Genomic DNA, 20041 nt, shown 5'->3' with positions numbered 1-20041 from the left:
TCCCAAAAAATCTTAAAGAAATTAGCAATTGAAGTAGCCATTGAAATTTGCCATTGCATTTTTCCTCAAAGATTAGTGTGAAAGTACCAGGCTTTGCCCACAAGATATCACTGTTCCTGCTACCGCCACACCCTTTTATCCATTTTGTTGGTCTCTTGTGTTTATCAAATGGATCACAACATTTTCTTTGCAAATGTGGGTTGAAAATCAATAGCTTTTGCTCATGATGAAAATATATTATGTGGTCATCCTCACAAGTCAAGTCAGTCTTCCATGAAAGCAATTTAGTTTGTCCTTCTCTTAGCAACCTAATGCTTTAATCAAGCTCTCTTTGAATAGTTCATCAAGTGGCAGCTCTCTGAGAGGGCTTTCCATATGGTGCAATTCTCATATAAAGCCAAACATCTCCTGGAGAAATGGGCAGTTACTAAATGTTGTGACTACTCCATTTCATGGCAGTCTTATGTTTTTTTTTTTAAATATATGTTGTGTGATAAGTGACATTTAACATTAAACCCGACCCAATTCCATTACAACACTATACAGTGTGTGTTTGGGACTTTTCCCATTGAAGACCCATCGAAACCATTAGAACTGCTGTAGTCTAATGGTTTGCTTGCTCACCAGGAATGGTCTAACTGAGGGAAGCGCAACTTTGATAGAGGGGGCCACAAACAATTGGAACTAATTAGCTAATTTCCTACAATTCAACATTTTGGCCATAGGGTAGAGAATTTTTTGTTGTTGCAGTTTAATATGATATGAGTGAGATTGATTTTGTTAGTCAATGGGACACCCGCTCAATCGCTTCATTGTACCATGATTACTAGAAGTTTAGATAACTGGCCGCTAGACTAATTTACCAATCTAAAAAAAAAATTGTTGACATGGGTTGATTGAGTGACTGTCAGTTTTTTATTTTTTTATTTTTTATTTTACCGTTATTTTACCAGGTAAGTTGACTGAGAACACGTTCTCATTTGCAGCAACGACCTGGGGAATAGTTACAGGGGAGAGGAGGGGGATGAATGAGCCAATTGTAAGCTGGGGATGATTAGGTGGCCATGATGGTTTGAGGGCCAGATTGGGAATTTTAGCCAGGACCCTGGGGTTAACACCCCTACTCTTACGATAAGTGCCATGGGATCTTTAATGACCTCAGAGAGTCAGGACACCCGTTTAACGTCCCATCCGAAAGACGGCACCCTACACAGGGCAGTGTCCCCAATCACTGCCCTGGGGCATTGGGATATTTTTTAGACCAGAGGAAAGAGTGCCTCCTACTGGCCCTCCAACACCACTTGTTATGTCACAGTGACTGACATAACAAGAGAAAAACTGTTGGATGCACAACCAAATTTCTAAATTGCACCTAACGCTCAACAATTGGTCCACGGTCCGCCAGTTGCCCATCCCATGTCTTAATAATCCCAAACTTTTCCAAAGGGGAATAAACCACACATACAGGGGCCATTTCCTGCCTAGCCTAAGAGAAGAATAAACTGAATTAGTTTCATTGTGGACTGGCTTGAATAGTGAGGATAACCACACAATTTATTTCCATCATGAACATAAACTATTGGTTTTCTACCCAAAGTTGCAGAGAAAATTGTGATTTAATTTAATAAGAGATAGCAGAAAAATATACTGAACAAAAGTATAAACACAACATGCAACAATTTCTAAAGACTTTCCTGAGATACAGTTCATATAAGGAAATCAGTCAATTGAAATAAATCCATTAGGCCCTAATGTTATGGACTTCACACGACTGGGGATACAGATATGCATCTGCTGGTCACAGATACCTATTGGTGGGAACTGGAACATGCTATCGTACACGTTGATCCAGAGCATCCCAAACATGCTCAATGGGTGACATGTCTGGTGAGTATGCAGGCCATGGAAGAACTGGAACATTTTCTGCTTCCAGGAATTGTGTACGACATGAGGCCGGCGGCGAATGAATTGCACAATAACGGGCTTCAGGATCACATCACCGTATCTCTGTGCATTCAAATTGCCATCGATAAAATGCAGTTGTGTTTGTTGTCCGTAGCTTATGCCTGCCCATAACATAACCATGCCATGGGGCACTCTGTTGACATCAGCAAACCGCTCTTCCACACAACACAAAACACTGTCTGCCATCTGCACGGTACAGTTGAAACCGAGATTAATCCGTAAAGAGCTAACTTCCTCAGCGTGCCAGCGGCCATTGAAGGTGAGCATTTGCCAACTGAAGTCGGTTATGGCGCCGACCTGCAGTCAGGTAAAGACCCTGGTGAGGATGAGGAGCACGCAGATGAGCTTCGCTGAGATGGCTTCTGACAGTTGTGCAGAAGTTCTTCGGTTGTGCAAACCCACAGTTTCATTAGCTGTCCTGGTGTTTGGTCTCAGAAGATCCCACAGGTGAAGAAGCTGGATGTGGAGGTCCTGGGCTGGCGTGGTTACAGTTGGTCTGCGGTTGTGAGGCCAGTTGGATGTACTGCCAAATTCTCTAAAACAACACTGTGGCAGCTTATGGTAGAGAAATTAACATTAAATTATCTGGCAACAGCTCTGGTGAACATTCCTGCAGTCAGCATGCCAATTGCACACTCCCTCAAAACTTGAGACATCTGGGGCATGCTGATGGCTTTTTTTGTCCCCAGCACAAGGTGCATGCTGTTTAATCAGCTTCTTGATATGCCACACCTGTCAGGTGGATGGATTATCTTGGCAAAGGAGAAATGCTCACTAACATCGAGGTAAACAAACTTGTGCACAAAATTAGATAAATACGCTTTTTGTGCATATGGAACATTTCTGGGATCTTTTATTTCAGCTCATGAAACATGGGACCGATGCTTAACATAATGCATTTATATTTTTGATCAGTGCAGATAAAACGGTGTGGCAATAGCAGGAACAGCGGCATCTAGAGGTGGCAAAACAAGGTACTTTCACACTTATTTATGGGGGGAAATGAAAGCTACTTCAAATTCACTGAGAATACATGACACATTATGAATGAACAATCGAAGTCGCAGCTTCAAACATAATGTAATGATATTGTATACATATCTATATATATTTAAATGTAACCTTTGTTTAACTAGGGGAGTCAGTTAAGAAGATATTTTTATTTACAATGACGGCCTACACCAGCCAAAGCCCTATGGGACTCCCAATCACGGCCGGTTGTGATACAGCCTGGATTCAAACCAGGGTGTCTGTAGTGACGCCTATAGCACTGAGATGCAGTGGCTTAGACCACTGCGCCACTCGGGAGCTCATCATTTAATATTATGTGAATCCTAAAGGTTAAAATGACCAATTTGGGTGTAATCAATTCGCTTAATTTAATCAGAGATCAAATTATATTTCAACAAAATAACTACAGAAACGATTTCAGAAGATTCTGAGATGGTGGGAGTCAAAATCCTCTTTCTTGTGCTTTTTGTGGTGGAATGACCCAGATACCATCTTAAACAACTTATTTGGCCTACTTTGCGTCGAGCGATCTACTGTAGATCTGTGAATGTGAAGGGAAAAAAAGGTAAAGGTCAACATGTGCAAATTGGATGTGGAGAAAATTTGACAGCATTATCAATTTATTTCACTGTCCCTGGCAGGTCTGGCTAGCTATCTGCCAAATACAATATACAATTTTCCAGACATTTTCTTCTACCTAAACTTAAGATAGAAAAGAACAACAACTAAATAACCTTAAATAGAGGTGAAAATCATCAACACAATGTGCTGCCCCATGATCTATTCCAGCTAAAGACCAACATGAATCCAAAGTTGAATAAAATTAAGTATTTTATTAAATTGATGAGGTATTTTGTCACTCCTGAGATTTGAAAAAGAAAGAAAAGAAAATCTTGACACGGTGAAATAAATATGACTGTATAAAAAAAGAACAAGCTCACTTAAAACGTTTGGCAGTACATTGCCTATGATATACTATGCTAGCAAGGGGATGGGAGAAATGTTGGAAAGGTTTTTTATGATGAGGCACTGTAGCTGTGGATGGACTCCCTGAGGAGTAGCACGCTGTATTTCTTCAGCAGTGGTATGTGTAGTGCATCCTACAGGAAAACAAGTGTGCCAAAGAGAGACCACCCAATCAAGAGGGAAGTGCCATTAAACCCAAAAGCTGCATTGTAAAGCTACTCTTTTCATGTGACACATGAATGTCACCCCCCCCCCCCCCCCCCCCCAACACCACATTTAGCTAGCAGCACATTTTTTTATGTGGGCATGGAACAGGAGGAGTCAGTTTTCCTCATGGACCTGCTTCATTCCATTCCTTGGATCATTACCAAATACTGTTTTTTAAACCAGTCTCTGCGCTCAAGCATAACAGGATAAAGGGTAAATTCTAGATCAGTGGAAAGTGTATTGGAGTCGTCAGCTGCACATGATGTTTTCTGCTCCTAGCCTTCTGCTAACCCCACACGGCTCTAACTAACAGGACATGAGAGATTCAGAAAGCATTCAGACCCCTTGACTTTTTCCACATTTTGTGACGTTACAGCATTATTCTAAAATGGGTTACATCATTTTCCCCCCTCATCAATCTACACACAACACCCCATTACGACAAAGCGAAAACAGGTTTTTAAACATTTTAACAAATGTATTAAAAATAAGAAAGTTTTCAGACCCTTTGCAATGAGATTCGAAATTGAGCTCAGGTGCATCCTGTTTCCATGAATCATCCTTGAGATGTTTCTACAACTTGATTGGAGTCCACTTGTGATAAATTCAATTAATTGGACATCATTTGGAAAGGCACACACCTGTCTATATAAAGGTCCCACAGTTGACAGTGCATGTCAGAGCAAAAACCAAGTCATGAGGTCGAAGGAATTTTGTCGAGGCCCCAACAAAATTCTGCAGCATTGAAGATCTAAGAATACAGTGGCCTCCATCATTCTAAAATGGAAGAAGTTTGGAACCACCGAGACTCTCCTAGAGCTGCCCGCCCGGCCAAACTGAGCAATCGGGAGAGAAGGGTCGTTGTCAGGGAGGTGACCAAGAACCCAATGGTCACTCTGATAGAGCTCCAGAGTTCCTCTGTGGAGATGGGAGAACCTTCCAGAAGGACAACCATCTCTGCAGCACTCCACAAATAGGCCTTTATGGTAGAGTGACCAGACGGAAGCCACTCCTCAGTAAGGCACATGATAGCCTGATTGGAGCTTGCCAAAAAGCACCTAAAGGAATCTCAGACCTTGAGAAACAAGATTCTCTGGTCAGATGAAACCAAGATTGAACTCCTTGGCGTGAATGCCAAGTGTCACTTCTGGAGGAAACCTGGCACCATGCCTACAGTGAAGCATGGTGGTGGCAGCATCATGCTGTGGGGATGTTTTTCAGCGGCAGGGATTGGGAAACTAGTCAGAATTGAGGGAACGATGAACAGAGCAAAGTACAGCGAGATCCTTGATGAAAACCTGCTCCAGAGCGCTCAGGACCTCAGACTGGGGGGGAAGGTTCACCTTCCAACAGGACAACGACCCTAAGCACACAGCCAAGACAACGCAGGAGTCGCTTTGGGACAAGTCCTTGAGTGGCCGAGCCAAAGACCTGACATGAACCGGATTGAACATCTCTGGAGAGACCTGAAATATCTTTACAGTGACGCTCCCCATCCAACCTGACAGAGCTTGAGAGGATCTGCAGAGATGAATGGGAGAAACTCCCCAAATACAGGTGTGCTAAGCTTGTAGCGTCATACCAGAGAAGACTCGAGGCTGTAATTGCTGCTGACAATACTTATGTAAATGTGATAGCAGTTTTTTATTTTTAATACATTTGCTTTGTCATTATAGGGTAGTGTGTAGATTGATGAGAAGGAAAAAAACAATTTAATACATTTTAGAATAAGGCTGTAATGTAACAAAATGCAGAAAAAGTCAAGAGGTCTGAATACCTTACAAATGCACTGTATATCTGCAGGAGCTGGACACGGGAAAGAAACATGTTATATGTCCAGGGCTCTACGCTGACCTTTTTTACAAGGTGCACGTGTGCGTCTAAGTTGAAAAATGTAGGCGCACACAAAGACATTTAGGAGCACAATGAGGTATTGAAGATAGAATCCTTACGTTTTCTAGGCGCACTGGTGCTCCTAAATAGCAAGATCAGCACAGCAAATTAGATCAGCACAGCAAATTATTTAGGCGCATATGCGAGTAAAATTGTCACACTGTAGAGCCCTGATGTCTGTCTGGTCCATCAAATAGATCTTGCAAGAAGGCTTTGCAGATCAGGTGGAGTGCTGATCTAGGATCAGGTCCTGCCTATCCATGCAAATGTATTCATTGTTATCTAAAAAGGACAAACTGATCCTAAATCTGCACTCCTACTCTGAGACACTATGCATATATGCTCAGATCACAGTGTTATCAGAGTGCTTTAGCGTACCCTGGTCTCCAGTTCAGAAGGGAACTTGGTCTGGAACTGGCAGACAGTGCCGTTGGTGTAGTCTCTCTGGATGAACACTTTGGCAGCGATAGCCGCCTGCTGCCTCATATCCTGCAAGCTGTGAGTCTGGAAGGAAGGAGAGGGAAAATGGGCTTTAGGCTAGTTGAAGAGCTCAGTGAGGATTTAACAAAAAATGTATTCATGTTTAGGTCTAGGACACAGCCAGACAATTTGAATTTCTACGACAAAAAAAATATTTTGCCTATTAGCCAAATCTATTCAACATCTGTTGGCATGAAGTAGCTGGAACAAACTACCATATCAACAAGCATAATTAATTTGTTTAACTGACAGCCCTATTCTGTCACTTTTACCCCTACCTACATGTACATACCTCAATTACCTTGTACCCCTGCATATTGACTTGGTACCAGTACTCCTTGTATATAGCCTCATTACTGTAATTTTATTGTGTTACTATTTACTTTTCCCCTCCCCCTTACTTTTTAACTCATGTGACAAACACAATTTGATTGATTTGTAAATCAAATAAAATGGCAGCCATTTTTTGCAGACTGCAAAACAGATTGCAGTTTCTTGTTGCAAAGATTACAATGCAGTAGGGAGTGGATTCCATGGCTGCCCTGCAGCTTGTTTTATATTAAACAGGAACACTGATAGATAATGAATGCTGACAAATGGAGGACTGTTGAAAACAAAATGTGTAACCTATTAAATCACAAATTAGACTAGGCAATGCTTAAACACCAGTATAAGGAAACAAATGACATGGAACACCACCCTATTATCTGATCGAACAAGAAGGCAATGAGTTAGGACGGCTAACGTTAATCATTCATAACTTTAACATGTTTTATAATGGAAACCACAACCAGACTGGGAGACCATCAACCTAAGTGACCCCCAGCGGAGTGGGAGCGATGGCCTGCTTTCAGATTGCTTTCCAAATGCATTCCAACTGGCACCCTATTCCCTTTATAGTGCCTGCTTTTGACCAGAGCCCAATGGACCATGATAAAAAGTAGTGCACTACATAGGGAATGGGGTGCCATTTGGGACAAAGACTCTGAATCATGATTAGTCTACAGTGTGCTGTGCTAAAATGATATACTTTGTGAGGTCCTTCATAAACCACACTGAAGCTACAGTAGTGTCTCAGACTACTGTAGCATAAAGGCATTTCTATGTTAAAAAAAAAAAAAAAAGACTTGAGCAGTAACATAGGAACACATCAGATTGTGTCAAATGAAAGCTAAACGTCTATATTTTTTAGATAGAGGCATATAAATATTTCAAGCATTTTCCATCCTAAATATTAGAAATGGCAACTGCTTTGATTTCTGTTCGAACAGATGAAAAATGGGGCTTAAAAAAATGGCTAGCAGAAAAAGGGCTTAAGAAGGTATTAGCAATACATCAAAACACAATAGTTTGTTGAAGTAAAGACCTTGCCAACATTTTTATTTTGCAGAAAAAAATTGCCTTCTGTAAGTTGAAGAAATATTGCCTAGTCTTGTCATTCTGTTACCAAAAACCCACATTTCTTGAAGATATTTTCTAATCTCTCCCTCATGACAAGGGAGGATAATGAAAGTTCACAGAAGTACTAAGTAAGCCTACCAATTTGTAATATGGTTTTTACTAATAATAAATCATAAACCAGATTGTTAAGTGGTTGAAACACGTCATTCTGTTACCAAATCGCTAACAGAATGACCCCCCCAAAAAATATGTAACAGAATGACTGCAACTGAATCGGCAACAACGGGAATTCATAGTAGTGACAATCCACCGTTGGGTCACCTGCTACTGTCCTCCCTTCCACTTGTATACTGTCATGCTCAGCTCATAACTGTTTGCTTTCTCTTTCAATCAAGATGTGGTTAAAGCAAGAGTATAAAAACAGTCTGAACAACCCCTCCCTCTCTCTCTCCCAGTCTCTCAAGTTAATGTCACCTCTCCCGGCACCTACCCATGAGCCCCCGCCGACTGAAGCCGGATGTCCATGGACATTGAAAAGTTGTTAATTTGGCCAATCCAAATCTGAACCAACCATAAACGTCTGTTTCACACCTTTGGACAGCACAGTTCAGTAAAGAAAAGTTGAGTAGAGGTCAGTACAATACAATAGTACTAGTGTTGACACAATATCAGAATTTTGACTTCGATACCATATTTAGTATCACGATACTCAATACCAAAATGTTGTATCGTGAAAAATTAAGGCGTATTAGCTAAATTCACAGAATGGCACTTGATCCAGACGGATCTTTTGAGTTCAATATAATTACGCTAGACATTTTTTATTTATGAATGTATGCATTAATGAATCAATTGTACAAATCATACAATCAATTTGACTTAGATTTTTTTATCAACCTAACTACATATCATAATGGTCATAATTTATTTGAAAGGTAAATCTCTAGTCTATTGATAAACTGGGTAAATCAAAACGTGGCCTAGGTCTATTCACAATACAGGTGAACGCATATTTAATAGGAGTGTGTGCATGCAAAAACACCATTCATTTCCCCATAGGCTTTGACAAACGAACCATAGCACAGTTATTGCCTACAAAAAGACGTCATAACTATTTCACTCTGTTTGAGGATTGAGCAAAGAGGATCTTGACTGGGAGAGACATGAGGTGGGAAGAAGTGAATGAATAAAGTTTATGGGTGACGATCAGCTTTGAAATCAGCAATATTTTGAAATCAGCAATATTTTGTGTTAACAAAGTACTAGGGTATTGAATTGATGTTAGCTTCAGCTGTAAGCTAGCAAGGACAGTTAGCCTACAAAGCTGGAAGCTACCGGTATCTTCTTGCATTGTAAAGTGGTTTAGCCGGTTTAGCCTGTAATGAACATTGTTTTGTGAACAGTTGCAACATTTCTATATGCTGTTTAGCATTATTCAAGTGTGATGTAGCCCAGACTCCCAGTGAGTGAAGTGGTTCCTCAGGACAGGCTAGAGCTAGCAATAGGTAAGCGGCGCAAGCACGGTGGTCTCGCGCTACAAGTGGACATCGGCTGCGCTGATAGACAGACTTGATCCTATTTCAATCAGTAGATGACGTGAGACACATTTGACAGAAGTACCGAACTGTTTTTTAGGTTCTAATATCGAAAACGTACAGAAGTTTCGGCATACCGTGCAACACTATCCTGTACAGAGTAGAATAAAGTATAATTTATTGTATTGTACTCTAATGCATTTTACGGGACTGAACTATACTCTGCTGTGCTGTACTGTACTGTGATGTCCAAACTTGTGAAATATTGACGTCTATTATTGGTACAGATTTGGTCCAGTCCCATCAAATTTGGTCTTGTTTGGGGCAGCGCTCATTAGAATAATAGCCATTGTGTGGAATAACAACCAAACATGCAAAGGAGGATATTACATTATTCTACCTATTCAGGATACATCACCATGAAGAGAATGACATTCATAATTATGCATTTCTCTATAGTACAGATCAGGGACCCATGACGTTACCATCATTCTGTTACCAGGTGTTGATCCACTTCATTTACTGTAATTCCATTAAACAAAATAGATGTTTCAAACTCTAGGTGTCATATCATAGCTGACACCCCATTCTTTCTGCAGACATCTTTCAATCTTAATTCTGAGTATTAATTAAGTAATTAATTTGAAGTATTAATAAATTAACTTTTATTGGAATATGTGATCACAAAAAACTGAGGGTGATATTTACAGTCATTCAGTTACCAAACTTGATATCTGCATTGTTCTTAGAATGTGTTTTTGTGAAATTGTCAGTGGAACTTGTTAAAAGTAGTCCTTGTGCATATAGTTGTATGGTTTAACTTTGTAATCAATGGTTTTGTTTGGCATACTTTTAAAGTAAAAAACCTGAGTCTGAGCGACATTTTGTTAACGTGGAATTGCCCTACACTCACTACAACTTTGTTTTGTTACTGATGAAATGTCCTCAAAATTACATATGATGTGTGAGCGCCCTGCAGTTAAATGCTGCTGGGACAAAGTTACATAATAAATGTTAAGGAGCATGAATGTAAATATTTAATGCTTTGCATCTACAATCTCTCAGTCAATCAGAGATGATTACTGCTGGCAGGCAGCACTGCCGCAAAAAAAAAAAGTTGACTCACTCTCTCCCAATTCGCCAGTGGATACAGTTACTATTAGAAGTTCTAACAGAATTAACGACAACGATAATGAATGGAGTTAGTCAAGGAACAATTGAGGCCTGGACAAATATACTAACTCTGTAAAGAATAACCTCAGCTAAAGCCCAACACATACGAACAACAGTACGCAAGTATAAACGCCATGGGACCACGAAGTCGCCATACCGCTCAGGAAGGAGATGCGTTCTGTCTCTTAGAGATGAACGTACTTTGGTGCGAAAAGTGCAAATCAATCCCAGAAAAACAACAAAGGACCTTGTGAAGATGCTGGAGGAAACAGGTACATAAGTATCTATAGCCACAGTAAAATGAGTCCTATATCGACAAAACCTGAAAGGCCACTCAGCAAGGAAGAAGCCACTGCTCCAAAACTCCATAAAAAAGCCAGACTACGGTTTGCAACTGCACATGGGGACAAAGATCGTACTTTTTGGAGAAATGTCCTCTGGTCTGATGAAACAAAAATAAAACTGTTTGGCCATAATAACCATTGTTATGTTTGGAGGAAAAAGAGGGAGGCTTGCAAGCCGAAGAACACCATCCCAACCGTTAAAGCACGGGGTGGCAGCATCATGTTGTGGGGGTGCTCTGCTGCAGGAGGGACTGGTGCACTTCACAAATGGATGGCATCGTGAGGGCGGAAAATTATGTGGATATATTGAAGCAACATCTCAAGAAATCAGTCAGGAAGTTAAAGCTTGGACGCAAATGGGTCTTCCAAATGGACAATGACCACAAGAATACTTCCAAAGTTGTGGCAAAATGGCTTAAGGACAACAAAGTCAAGGTATTGGAGTGGCCATCACAAAGCCCTGACCTCAATCCCATAGAAAATCTGTGAGCCGAACTGAAAAAGCATGTGCGAGCAAGCAGACCTACAAACCTGACTCAGTTACACCAGCTCTGTCAGAAGGAATGGGCCAAAATTCACCCAACTTATTGTGGGAAGCTTGTGGAAGGCTACCCCAAATGTTTGATCCAAGTTAAACAATTTAAAGGCAATGCTACCAAATACTAATTGAGTGTATGTAAACTTCTGACCCACTGGGAATGTGATGAAAGAAATAAAACCTGAAATAAATCATTCTCTCTACTATTATTCTGACATTTCACATTCTTATAATAAAGTGGTGATACTAACTGACCTAAGACAGTGAATTTTTACGACGATTAAATGTCAGGAATTGTGAAAAACTGAGTTTAAATGTATTTTGGCTAAGGTGTATGTAAACTTCCGACTATATACACACAAAATATATATATATATATATATTCACAGACTGCTGGTCAAAGCTTTTAGAACAACTACTCATTCAAGGGTTTTTCTTTATTTTTACAATTTTCTACATTGTAGAATAATAGTGAAGACATCAAAACTATGAAATAATATATGTAGTAACCAAAAAAAGTGGTAAACAAATCAAAATATATTTTATATTTGAGATTATTCCAATAGCCACCCTTTGCCTTGACAGCTTTGTACACTCTTGGCATTCTCTCAACCAGCTTCATGAGGTAGTCACCTGGAATGCATTTCAATTAACAGTTGTGCCTTAGGGCTATCTTCTGTATACCACCCCTATCTTGTCGTCACAACACAACTGATTGGCTCAAATGCATTGGCTCAAAGTAAAGAAATTCCACAAATTAACAAGCCAAAGGGTGGCTACTTTGAAGAATCTCAAAAGTAAAATATATTTTGTTTAACACTTTTTTGGTTACTACATGATTCCATATGTGTTATTTCATAGTTTTGATGTCTTCACTATTATTCTACAATGTAGAAAATAGTAAAAAAATAAAGAAAACCCCTGTAATGTGTAGGTGTGTCCAAACGTTTGACTGGTACTGTATGCATGCATGTATGTATGTATGTACAGTGGCAAGAAAAAGTATGTGAACCCTTTGGAATTACCTGGATTTCTGCATAAATTGGTCATAAAATTTTATCTGATCTTGGTCACAACAATAGACAAACACAGTCTGCTTAAACTAATAACACACAAACAATTATACGCTTTCATGTCTTTATTGAACACACCGTGTAAACAGTCACAGTGCAGGGTGGGAAAAGTATGTGAAACCTTGGATTTAATAACTGGTTGACTGAATTTTGGACCATTCCTCTTTACAAAACCGTTTCAGTTCAGCAATATTTTTGGGATGTCTGGTGTGAACTGCTCTCTTGAGGTCATGCCACAGCATCTCAAATCGGGTTGAGGTCAGGACTCTGACTGGGCCACTCCAGAAGGCGTATTTTCTTCTGTTGTAGCCATTCTGTTGTTGATTTACTTCTGTGTTTTGGGTCGTTGTCCTGTTGCATCAAACTTCTGTTGATCTTCAATTGGAGGACAGAGCCTAACATTCTCCTGCAAAATGTCTTGATAAACTTGGGAATTAATTTTTCCGACAATGATAGCAAGCTGTCCAGGCCCTGAGGCAGCAAAGCAGCTCCAAACCATGACGCTCCCTCCACCATACTTTACAGTTGGAATGAGGTTTTGATGTTGGTGTGCTATGCCTTTTTCTCCACACATAGTGTTGTGTGTTCCTTACAAACAACTCAACTGTAGTTTAATCTGTCCACAGAATATTTTGCCAGTGGAACATCCAGGTGCAATTTTGCAAACTTCAGACATGCAGCAATGGGTTTTTTTTGGACAGCAGTGGCTTCTTCCGTGGTGTCCTCCCATGAACACAATTCTTGTTTAGTGTTTTACGTATCGTAGACTCGTCAACAGAGATCTTAGCATGTTCCAGAGATTTCTGTAAATCTTTAGCTGACACTCTAGGATTCTTAACCTCATTGAGCATTCTGCGCTGTGCTCTTGCAGTACTCTTTGCAGGACGGCCAGTCCTAGGGAGAGTAGCAACAGTGCTGAACTTTCTCCATTTATAGACAATTTGTCTTACCGTGGACTGATGAACATCAAGGCTTTTAGAGATACATTTGTAAACTTTTCCAGCTTTATGCAAGTCAACAATTCTTAATCTTAGGTCTTCTGACATCTCTTTTGTTCGAGGCATGGTTCACATCAGGCAATGCTTCTAGTGAATAGCAAACTCACATTTTGTGAGTGTTTTTTATAGGGCAAAGCAGCTCTAACCAACATCTCCAATCTCGTCTCAATGATTCGACTCCAGGTTAGCTGACCCCTGACTCCAATTAGCTTTCGGAAAAGTCATGACCATACTTTTTCCAACCTTTACTGTGAATGTTTAAATGATGTATTCAATATAGACTAGAAAAATACAACAATTTGTGTGTTATTAGTTTAAGCACACTATGTTTGTCTATTGTTGTGACTTAGATGACGATCAGATCAAATTTGATGACAAATTTATGCAGAAATCCAGGTAATTCCAAAGGGTTCACATACATGCATATATACAGTGCAAAGAAAATGTATGTATTTCCATTTGTATATTTTTTACTTTCTTTGCATTCAGGCCCACGGAGAAGGGGTGGTATGGGTTGGGTTTTCTGTAGTCACTGGGGCGGGGGGGGGGGGGGGGGGGGGGTTGGCAAGCAACCTTGGATGTTTAGGCGGATGGGGGACTCTAAGCGGAGGGGTTGGGCAGATATATATGGGGGGGTAGGGAGTGTCAAGACAACCAACCTGTTTTGCTAGACGGGGTGGGAAGGGGTGAAAAACATGGTTTCTGGGGGGAGTTGGGGGTGTAGGCCCTTCATGTTTATTTTTCTTTACACATCAAGTTTATTATCACAAAATCCTGTGTGATCAATATGATAATTTCTCTGTATTTATGTTTGACTTTTGTTTTTCTTTTGAGTGGCAGCCCACAGGAGCATGTTATATAAACTGAATATATGAATTGGTATGAATATTGTACCTGTCACACCCCAACAAAAAATGACAAAACACATTTTTTAAACTTGGTCACCGTGTTTAAGATTTACGGCTATTAGATGCATAATCCATTACGCCAAGCTGTTTTAACAGTGGTCTCTGGCTGCTTCCCAGACAACACTAAAAGATATCATCAACTCTAATCTGACATGTTTATCTAGCTAGGTTATCATGATTTATCTAAGCAATGATGTTCTAATTGGTGGGAGAGTAGTAGGAGCTACAGCCATTTCAGGGTTCTTTTTTTCTGAAGGAAAAATCTATTCACATAACATGCCAGAGAAGAGTAAAATAATGTATGCACTCACTACTGTAAGTCGCTCTGGATAAGATCGTCTGCTAAATGACTAAAATGTTAATGTAAAAGGTTAGACCTATTGGCTAATAGTCCCATGATGTGCTTCTCTCTCTCTGTGTCTGTGTCTGTGTCTGTGTCTGTGTGTGTGTGTGACACACAAGGTAGGTTAAAACTAACATTTTAAATGGCCAGCACCAATAGGTTAGATTTTTTTTTTCAACATTGCATTCAGAAAACAGGAATGAGCACCAGAAGCTGCTAGCCAAAAGCTACCACAACCGCATAATGTTATATAAGTCTCACCCTCATGAAATGCTTAACTAATTAGCTAGCATAGCTAACTGAATAGTGTTATTGTGAAGTACACATAGACAGATAAGGGACATTTAATAACTCCTTCTTAGAGTTTTGATAGCTAAACTAAAGTAAGTGAACACAATCAAATACACAATTACATTTCTATTCTCATATGCTGACTTGTCTACCCTACAACCATCTACACAAGGTGGGCCAATGAGTCACTGCCATTGCATTGTAATAAGTGAATAGTGCTAGTTAGTTATAATACATTAGAGTTATAATATTAGCCATTAGTTATAATAGTTCTGAGGGGGGAAACCTATTCAACTTCCAGATAAAAAAGACTGGAATGAGGGAATGTGTTATTGTTGGATCTGATTTAAAAGTGGAACTGACAATGTTTCAGCAACATGAAATCTTAATTAAATCTGTTCATATATACCCCCATGGGTGAATATGCATTATTTGGTGTTTTTGTTACAGTATCTGACAAGCGAGTACTTAGATATGGTCATTTTCACATTTTCATAAATTTCATAGAATGTTTCGGAATAACGTATAGTAAGGCATTTGTGAAAATTCTATAGCAATACAGAGTGGGAAAGTGGAAGTGCATTTGGACAATTAATAGACACTGCAGTAAATAAAACCTAATAAAAAAATATCTGTCTTGTCCAGGATTTAAGTCTATGCAGACCGGTGCGCCATAGCCAATCAGAGCTACAGTAGGTTTATATGCAAATATGCCATTTGCCACACGGGCCTGCCATCTTTCACTTTGAACTGGACTGTGTGTTTACAGGCAGTAGCAATAGTGTGACTTTAAATAACTAGAACTCATTCGTCAAAAGCCACAAAATACACCTGAATGGACTTCTGCAAATATGTATATACCACGAGAGTCCTCTTAGATTTGGGAACTTCGCAGTCCTATTGATCAAACAAACGTGAACAAGTAGGCTCTCTACCCCTCAGTTGCCTACGCACATCAAAAATCGAACAAGGGAACATTAGATAAACCCTTTCAAACTTTTTCAGCTAGTTGGCCGTCAAAATCGCAATGATAAACGATGGGGAATAGTAGCCTGCTCGTCCTTCTGCAGCTTGCCTGCCAATGCATGCTTGTCCCAACACACGTTTTCACAACTGAATAGGAACTTGCCTGCCTGTCCCCCCATTTGATCGATGACAAATACACTGCTCAAAAAAATAAAGGGAACACTTAAACAACACAATGTAACTCCAAGTCAATCACACTTCTATGAAATCAAACTGTCCACTTAGGAAGCAACACTGATTGACAATAAATTTCACATGCTGTTGTGCAAATGGAATAGACAAAAGGTGGAAATTATAGGCAATTAGCAAGACACCCCCAATAAAGGAGTGATTCTGCAGGTGGTGACCACAGACCACTTCTCAGTTCCTATGCTTCCTGGCTGATGTTTTGGTCACTTTTGAATGCTGGCGGTGCTCTCACTCTAGTGGTAGCATGAGACGGAGTCTACAACCCACACAAGTGGCTCAGGTAGTGCAGTTCATCCAGGATGGCACATCAATGCGAGCTGTGGCAAAAAGGTTTGCTGTGTCTGTCAGCGTAGTGTCCAGAGCATGGAGGCGCTACCAGGAGACAGGCCAGTACATCAGGAGACGTGGAGGAGGCCGTAGGAGGGCAACAACCCAGCAGCAGGACCGCTACCTCCGCCTTTGTGCAAGGAGGTGCACTGCCAGAGCCCTGCAAAATGACCTCCAGCAGGCCACAAATGTGCATGTGTCAGCATATGGTCTCACAAGGGGTCTGAGGATCTCATCTCGGTACCTAATGGCAGTCAGGCTACCTCTGGCGAGCACATGGAGGGCTGTGCGGCCCCACAAAGAAATGCCACCCCACACCATGACCGACCCACTGCCAAACCGGTCATGCTGGAGGATGTTGCAGGCAGCAGAACGTTCTCCACGGTGTCTCCAGACTCTGTCACATCTGTCACATGTGCTCAGTGTGAACCTGCTTTCATCTGTGAAGAGCACAGGGCGCCAGTGGCGAATTTGCCAATCTTGGTGTTCTCTGGCAAATGCCAAACGTCCTGCACGGTGCTAGGCTGTAAGCACAACCCCCACCTGTGGACGTCGGGCCCTCATACCACCCTCATGGAGTCTGTTTCTGACCGTTTGAGCAGACACATGCACATTTGTGGCCTGCTGGAGGTCATTTTGCAGGGCTCTGGCAGTGCACCTCCTGGCACAAAGGCGGAGGTAGCGGTCCTGCTGCTGGGTTGTTGCCCTCCTACGGCCTCCTCCACGTCTCCTGATGTACTGGCCTGTCTCCTGGTAGCGCCTCCATGCTCTGGACACTACGCTGACAGACACAGCAAACCTTTTTGCCACAGCTCGCATTGATGTGCCATCCTGGATGAACTGCACTACCTGAGCCACTTGTGTGGGTTGTAGACTCCGTCTCATGCTACCACTAGAGTGAGAGCACCGCCAGCATTCAAAAGTGACCAAAACATCAGCCAGGAAGCATAGGAACTGAGAAGTGGTCTGTGGTCACCACCTGCAGAATCACTCCTTTTTTGGGGGTGTCTTGCTAATTGCCTATAATTTCCACCTTTTGTCTATTCCATTTGCACAACAGCATGTGAAATTTTTTGTCAATCAGTGTTGCTTCCAAAGTGGACAGTTTGATTTCACAGAAGTGTGATTGACTTGGAGTTACATTGTGTTGTTTAAGTGTTCCCTTTATTTTTTTGAGCAGTGTACATTTGATTTACAACTAAGAGATATGCTAACTGTGGATAACAGTTGTTCAAGTTCAGGATAGCTAGCTAGCAAAGCAATTCAATTCATATTTCTTGCTAGCTAACCAAACGACACCTGCATCTCTAGCTGTAGCCACCAAAAAACGACAAGGGGAAAGAGTCAGTCACTCACCCACTCCTCCAATGACATGACATCCTCCCAGCTGATAGCTAGCTAACGTGTTTTTAACTTGCTAAATAAATAGCTAGCTACATAAGTAGACACGCTAGCCCAGGGGTGTCAAACTCAATCAGCAAACTGGCCATATATAGCCTACTTCTTGTTCTTTTAAACATGCAACCTAAACTGGCCATTGTTTTATTAGAACAAATATGGCCATTTATAATGTTCAATTATGTACATAGGATGCTGTATATAGCATTTTAACATATTAAAACAAAATAGGTAAATATTTGTTCAGCCTTCGCTTGCTGCTATGCTTGCAATGTGCATAATATGCTGCGACACTAATCAAAAAGGATTTAATAACTTCAAATTTAAAAAAAACCTAGCTATAGGTTGTTGTAACACTTCAACTTAAAACATGTTCACCCGTGCGGTTGAATGCATCTTTGCTGTATTGTGCACTCAAAATGTAGTGTAGTTAAATAGCCAGCCTAGGCTACTGCTCAAATGTTGCTGTAATAGGTCTACACGTTTCTCCTTTACATGGTGTTTTGTAGCAGGTTTTGTGTCTTGGTTATTCATTGTCAAGCTTTAAAAACCAAAGCTAGACTGCAACATTTTAGTAGCCTAGCCAGGACTCTGGCATGTCTATACACTTTCCCTCTGCTGCACGCTGTAAGCAGGACACAGGAAAGCAGCACAATTGAAGTTGAATTCATCGATGCGAGTGCATCTGGCTGTAATTTCATAAAGTAGATGACTCAACTCTTGACTCATTTATACTTGCTTAAGGGTCCTATTCGACCGGCCGGCCTTGTGTTTGACACAAGTGCTAGACTTTTAGCCACGTTATGACTGACTTGTGACCATTGCTCTTGCTAGTTTGATTGTATTGACATTCCTAGCCTTAGTGACAGTTTTTGTTCAAAATATTGAGTCAAATTTCAATTGAAACAGTGCATCCCGAATGGGTGAAGGCAGCAAACAATGTAACAGGCCAGCTGTGATTTAAAACCTGATAGCAATATTTTTGGGACTACCAAGAAATTAATTGGTGAATTATGTGAATCATCCATTGAATTGCATCCATCTATTCTGCTATTCTGCCAACAATGCCTTACTGTACGTCATGGAATTGTCAAATATAACCTATTTTTGAAACATCTTATACAATTGGTTTTGAAGCATAAACTGTGAATTTGATATTTTACTGATATTATCGATTGTCTGTTTATTTCATATCTGCAAAGTAGTTAAAACGCTGTCAGTTCCACTTTAAAGAAGCACTAGCAATGTCATTATCTAGCTAACGTTATCTCAGAAGCAAAACGACGTTTCTCAATCTGCTTCACAAATTCGTTAGAAAACTAACACCAAAAACGAGTTGGCTAATACACTTTAATACAATTACAATGCAAAGTTTAATCATATCAAAGACAAACAACCCACCATTCTTTAGCTGTATAATGTTAGCTATTATCATTTCGATAGGCTTGCTAGCTAACGTTAACTACTAACTTAGCCGAGTTAGGTAACAAGCTAGCTAACGTTAACGTTAGTAGTTAACAGTTAGTCAGGGGTAAAGACGATATCCATTTGAATTAGCAAATGTGTAAGTATTACACTATTCAGATGACGAAAGTATATTGTTACAGACTGCTGGGGGGTATTTATGATTAAAACTGATCACAAAATCCCTTACCTCAGCCATGTTGACAGCTCTCTGTTTACCTTCCGCTAGCTCTAAACTGAGTACAGCTACTAATGTGTCCGGATACAAATTGTCCAATTCACGAGGTTCCGTAGCAAATTGCAATGCATTGTGTGGGAATAAGGAACAAAAATGTATAATTTGCTATCACACTTATAGAGTTTATGAATCTTAGATTTACAGTGCCCATTATTGGATAAATGAAACAGATGTTGAGTTAATGTTCTACTTTTCCAACTAGCTCTGGTCCATGGCATCGCGAACTACGCCCTGCACCAGAGCTACTCTCCAACCAACGATGTATAATTTATA

At 40.5% G+C, this 20041-nt stretch overlaps 1 protein-coding gene across 3 annotated transcripts in view; it reads right to left on the bottom strand.

The window, feature by feature from the left end:
- Positions 1–19818, bottom strand: part of LOC129853764 (golgin subfamily A member 7-like) — a 40973-nt gene extending 21155 nt beyond the window's left edge. For all 3 annotated transcript variants that reach the window (XM_055920141.1, XM_055920140.1, XM_055920142.1), the window contains exons 1-2: positions 19721–19818; positions 6421–6546 (exon numbers count right to left, since the gene is read on the bottom strand). In XM_055920141.1, coding sequence (XP_055776116.1) covers positions 6421–6546; positions 19721–19729 — 135 coding nt within the window. In that variant the 5' untranslated portion in view covers positions 19730–19818. The remainder of the gene's footprint in view (positions 1–6420; positions 6547–19720) is intronic.
- Positions 19819–20041: the final 223 nt, after the last annotated feature.

This window comes from Salvelinus fontinalis, chromosome 4, assembly GCF_029448725.1.
Source record: "Salvelinus fontinalis isolate EN_2023a chromosome 4, ASM2944872v1, whole genome shotgun sequence".
NCBI classification, from domain to species: domain Eukaryota; kingdom Metazoa; phylum Chordata; class Actinopteri; order Salmoniformes; family Salmonidae; genus Salvelinus; species Salvelinus fontinalis.
The sequence above is the reverse complement of the archived record's forward strand: the minus strand, read 5'-3'. Positions and strand labels throughout refer to the sequence as shown.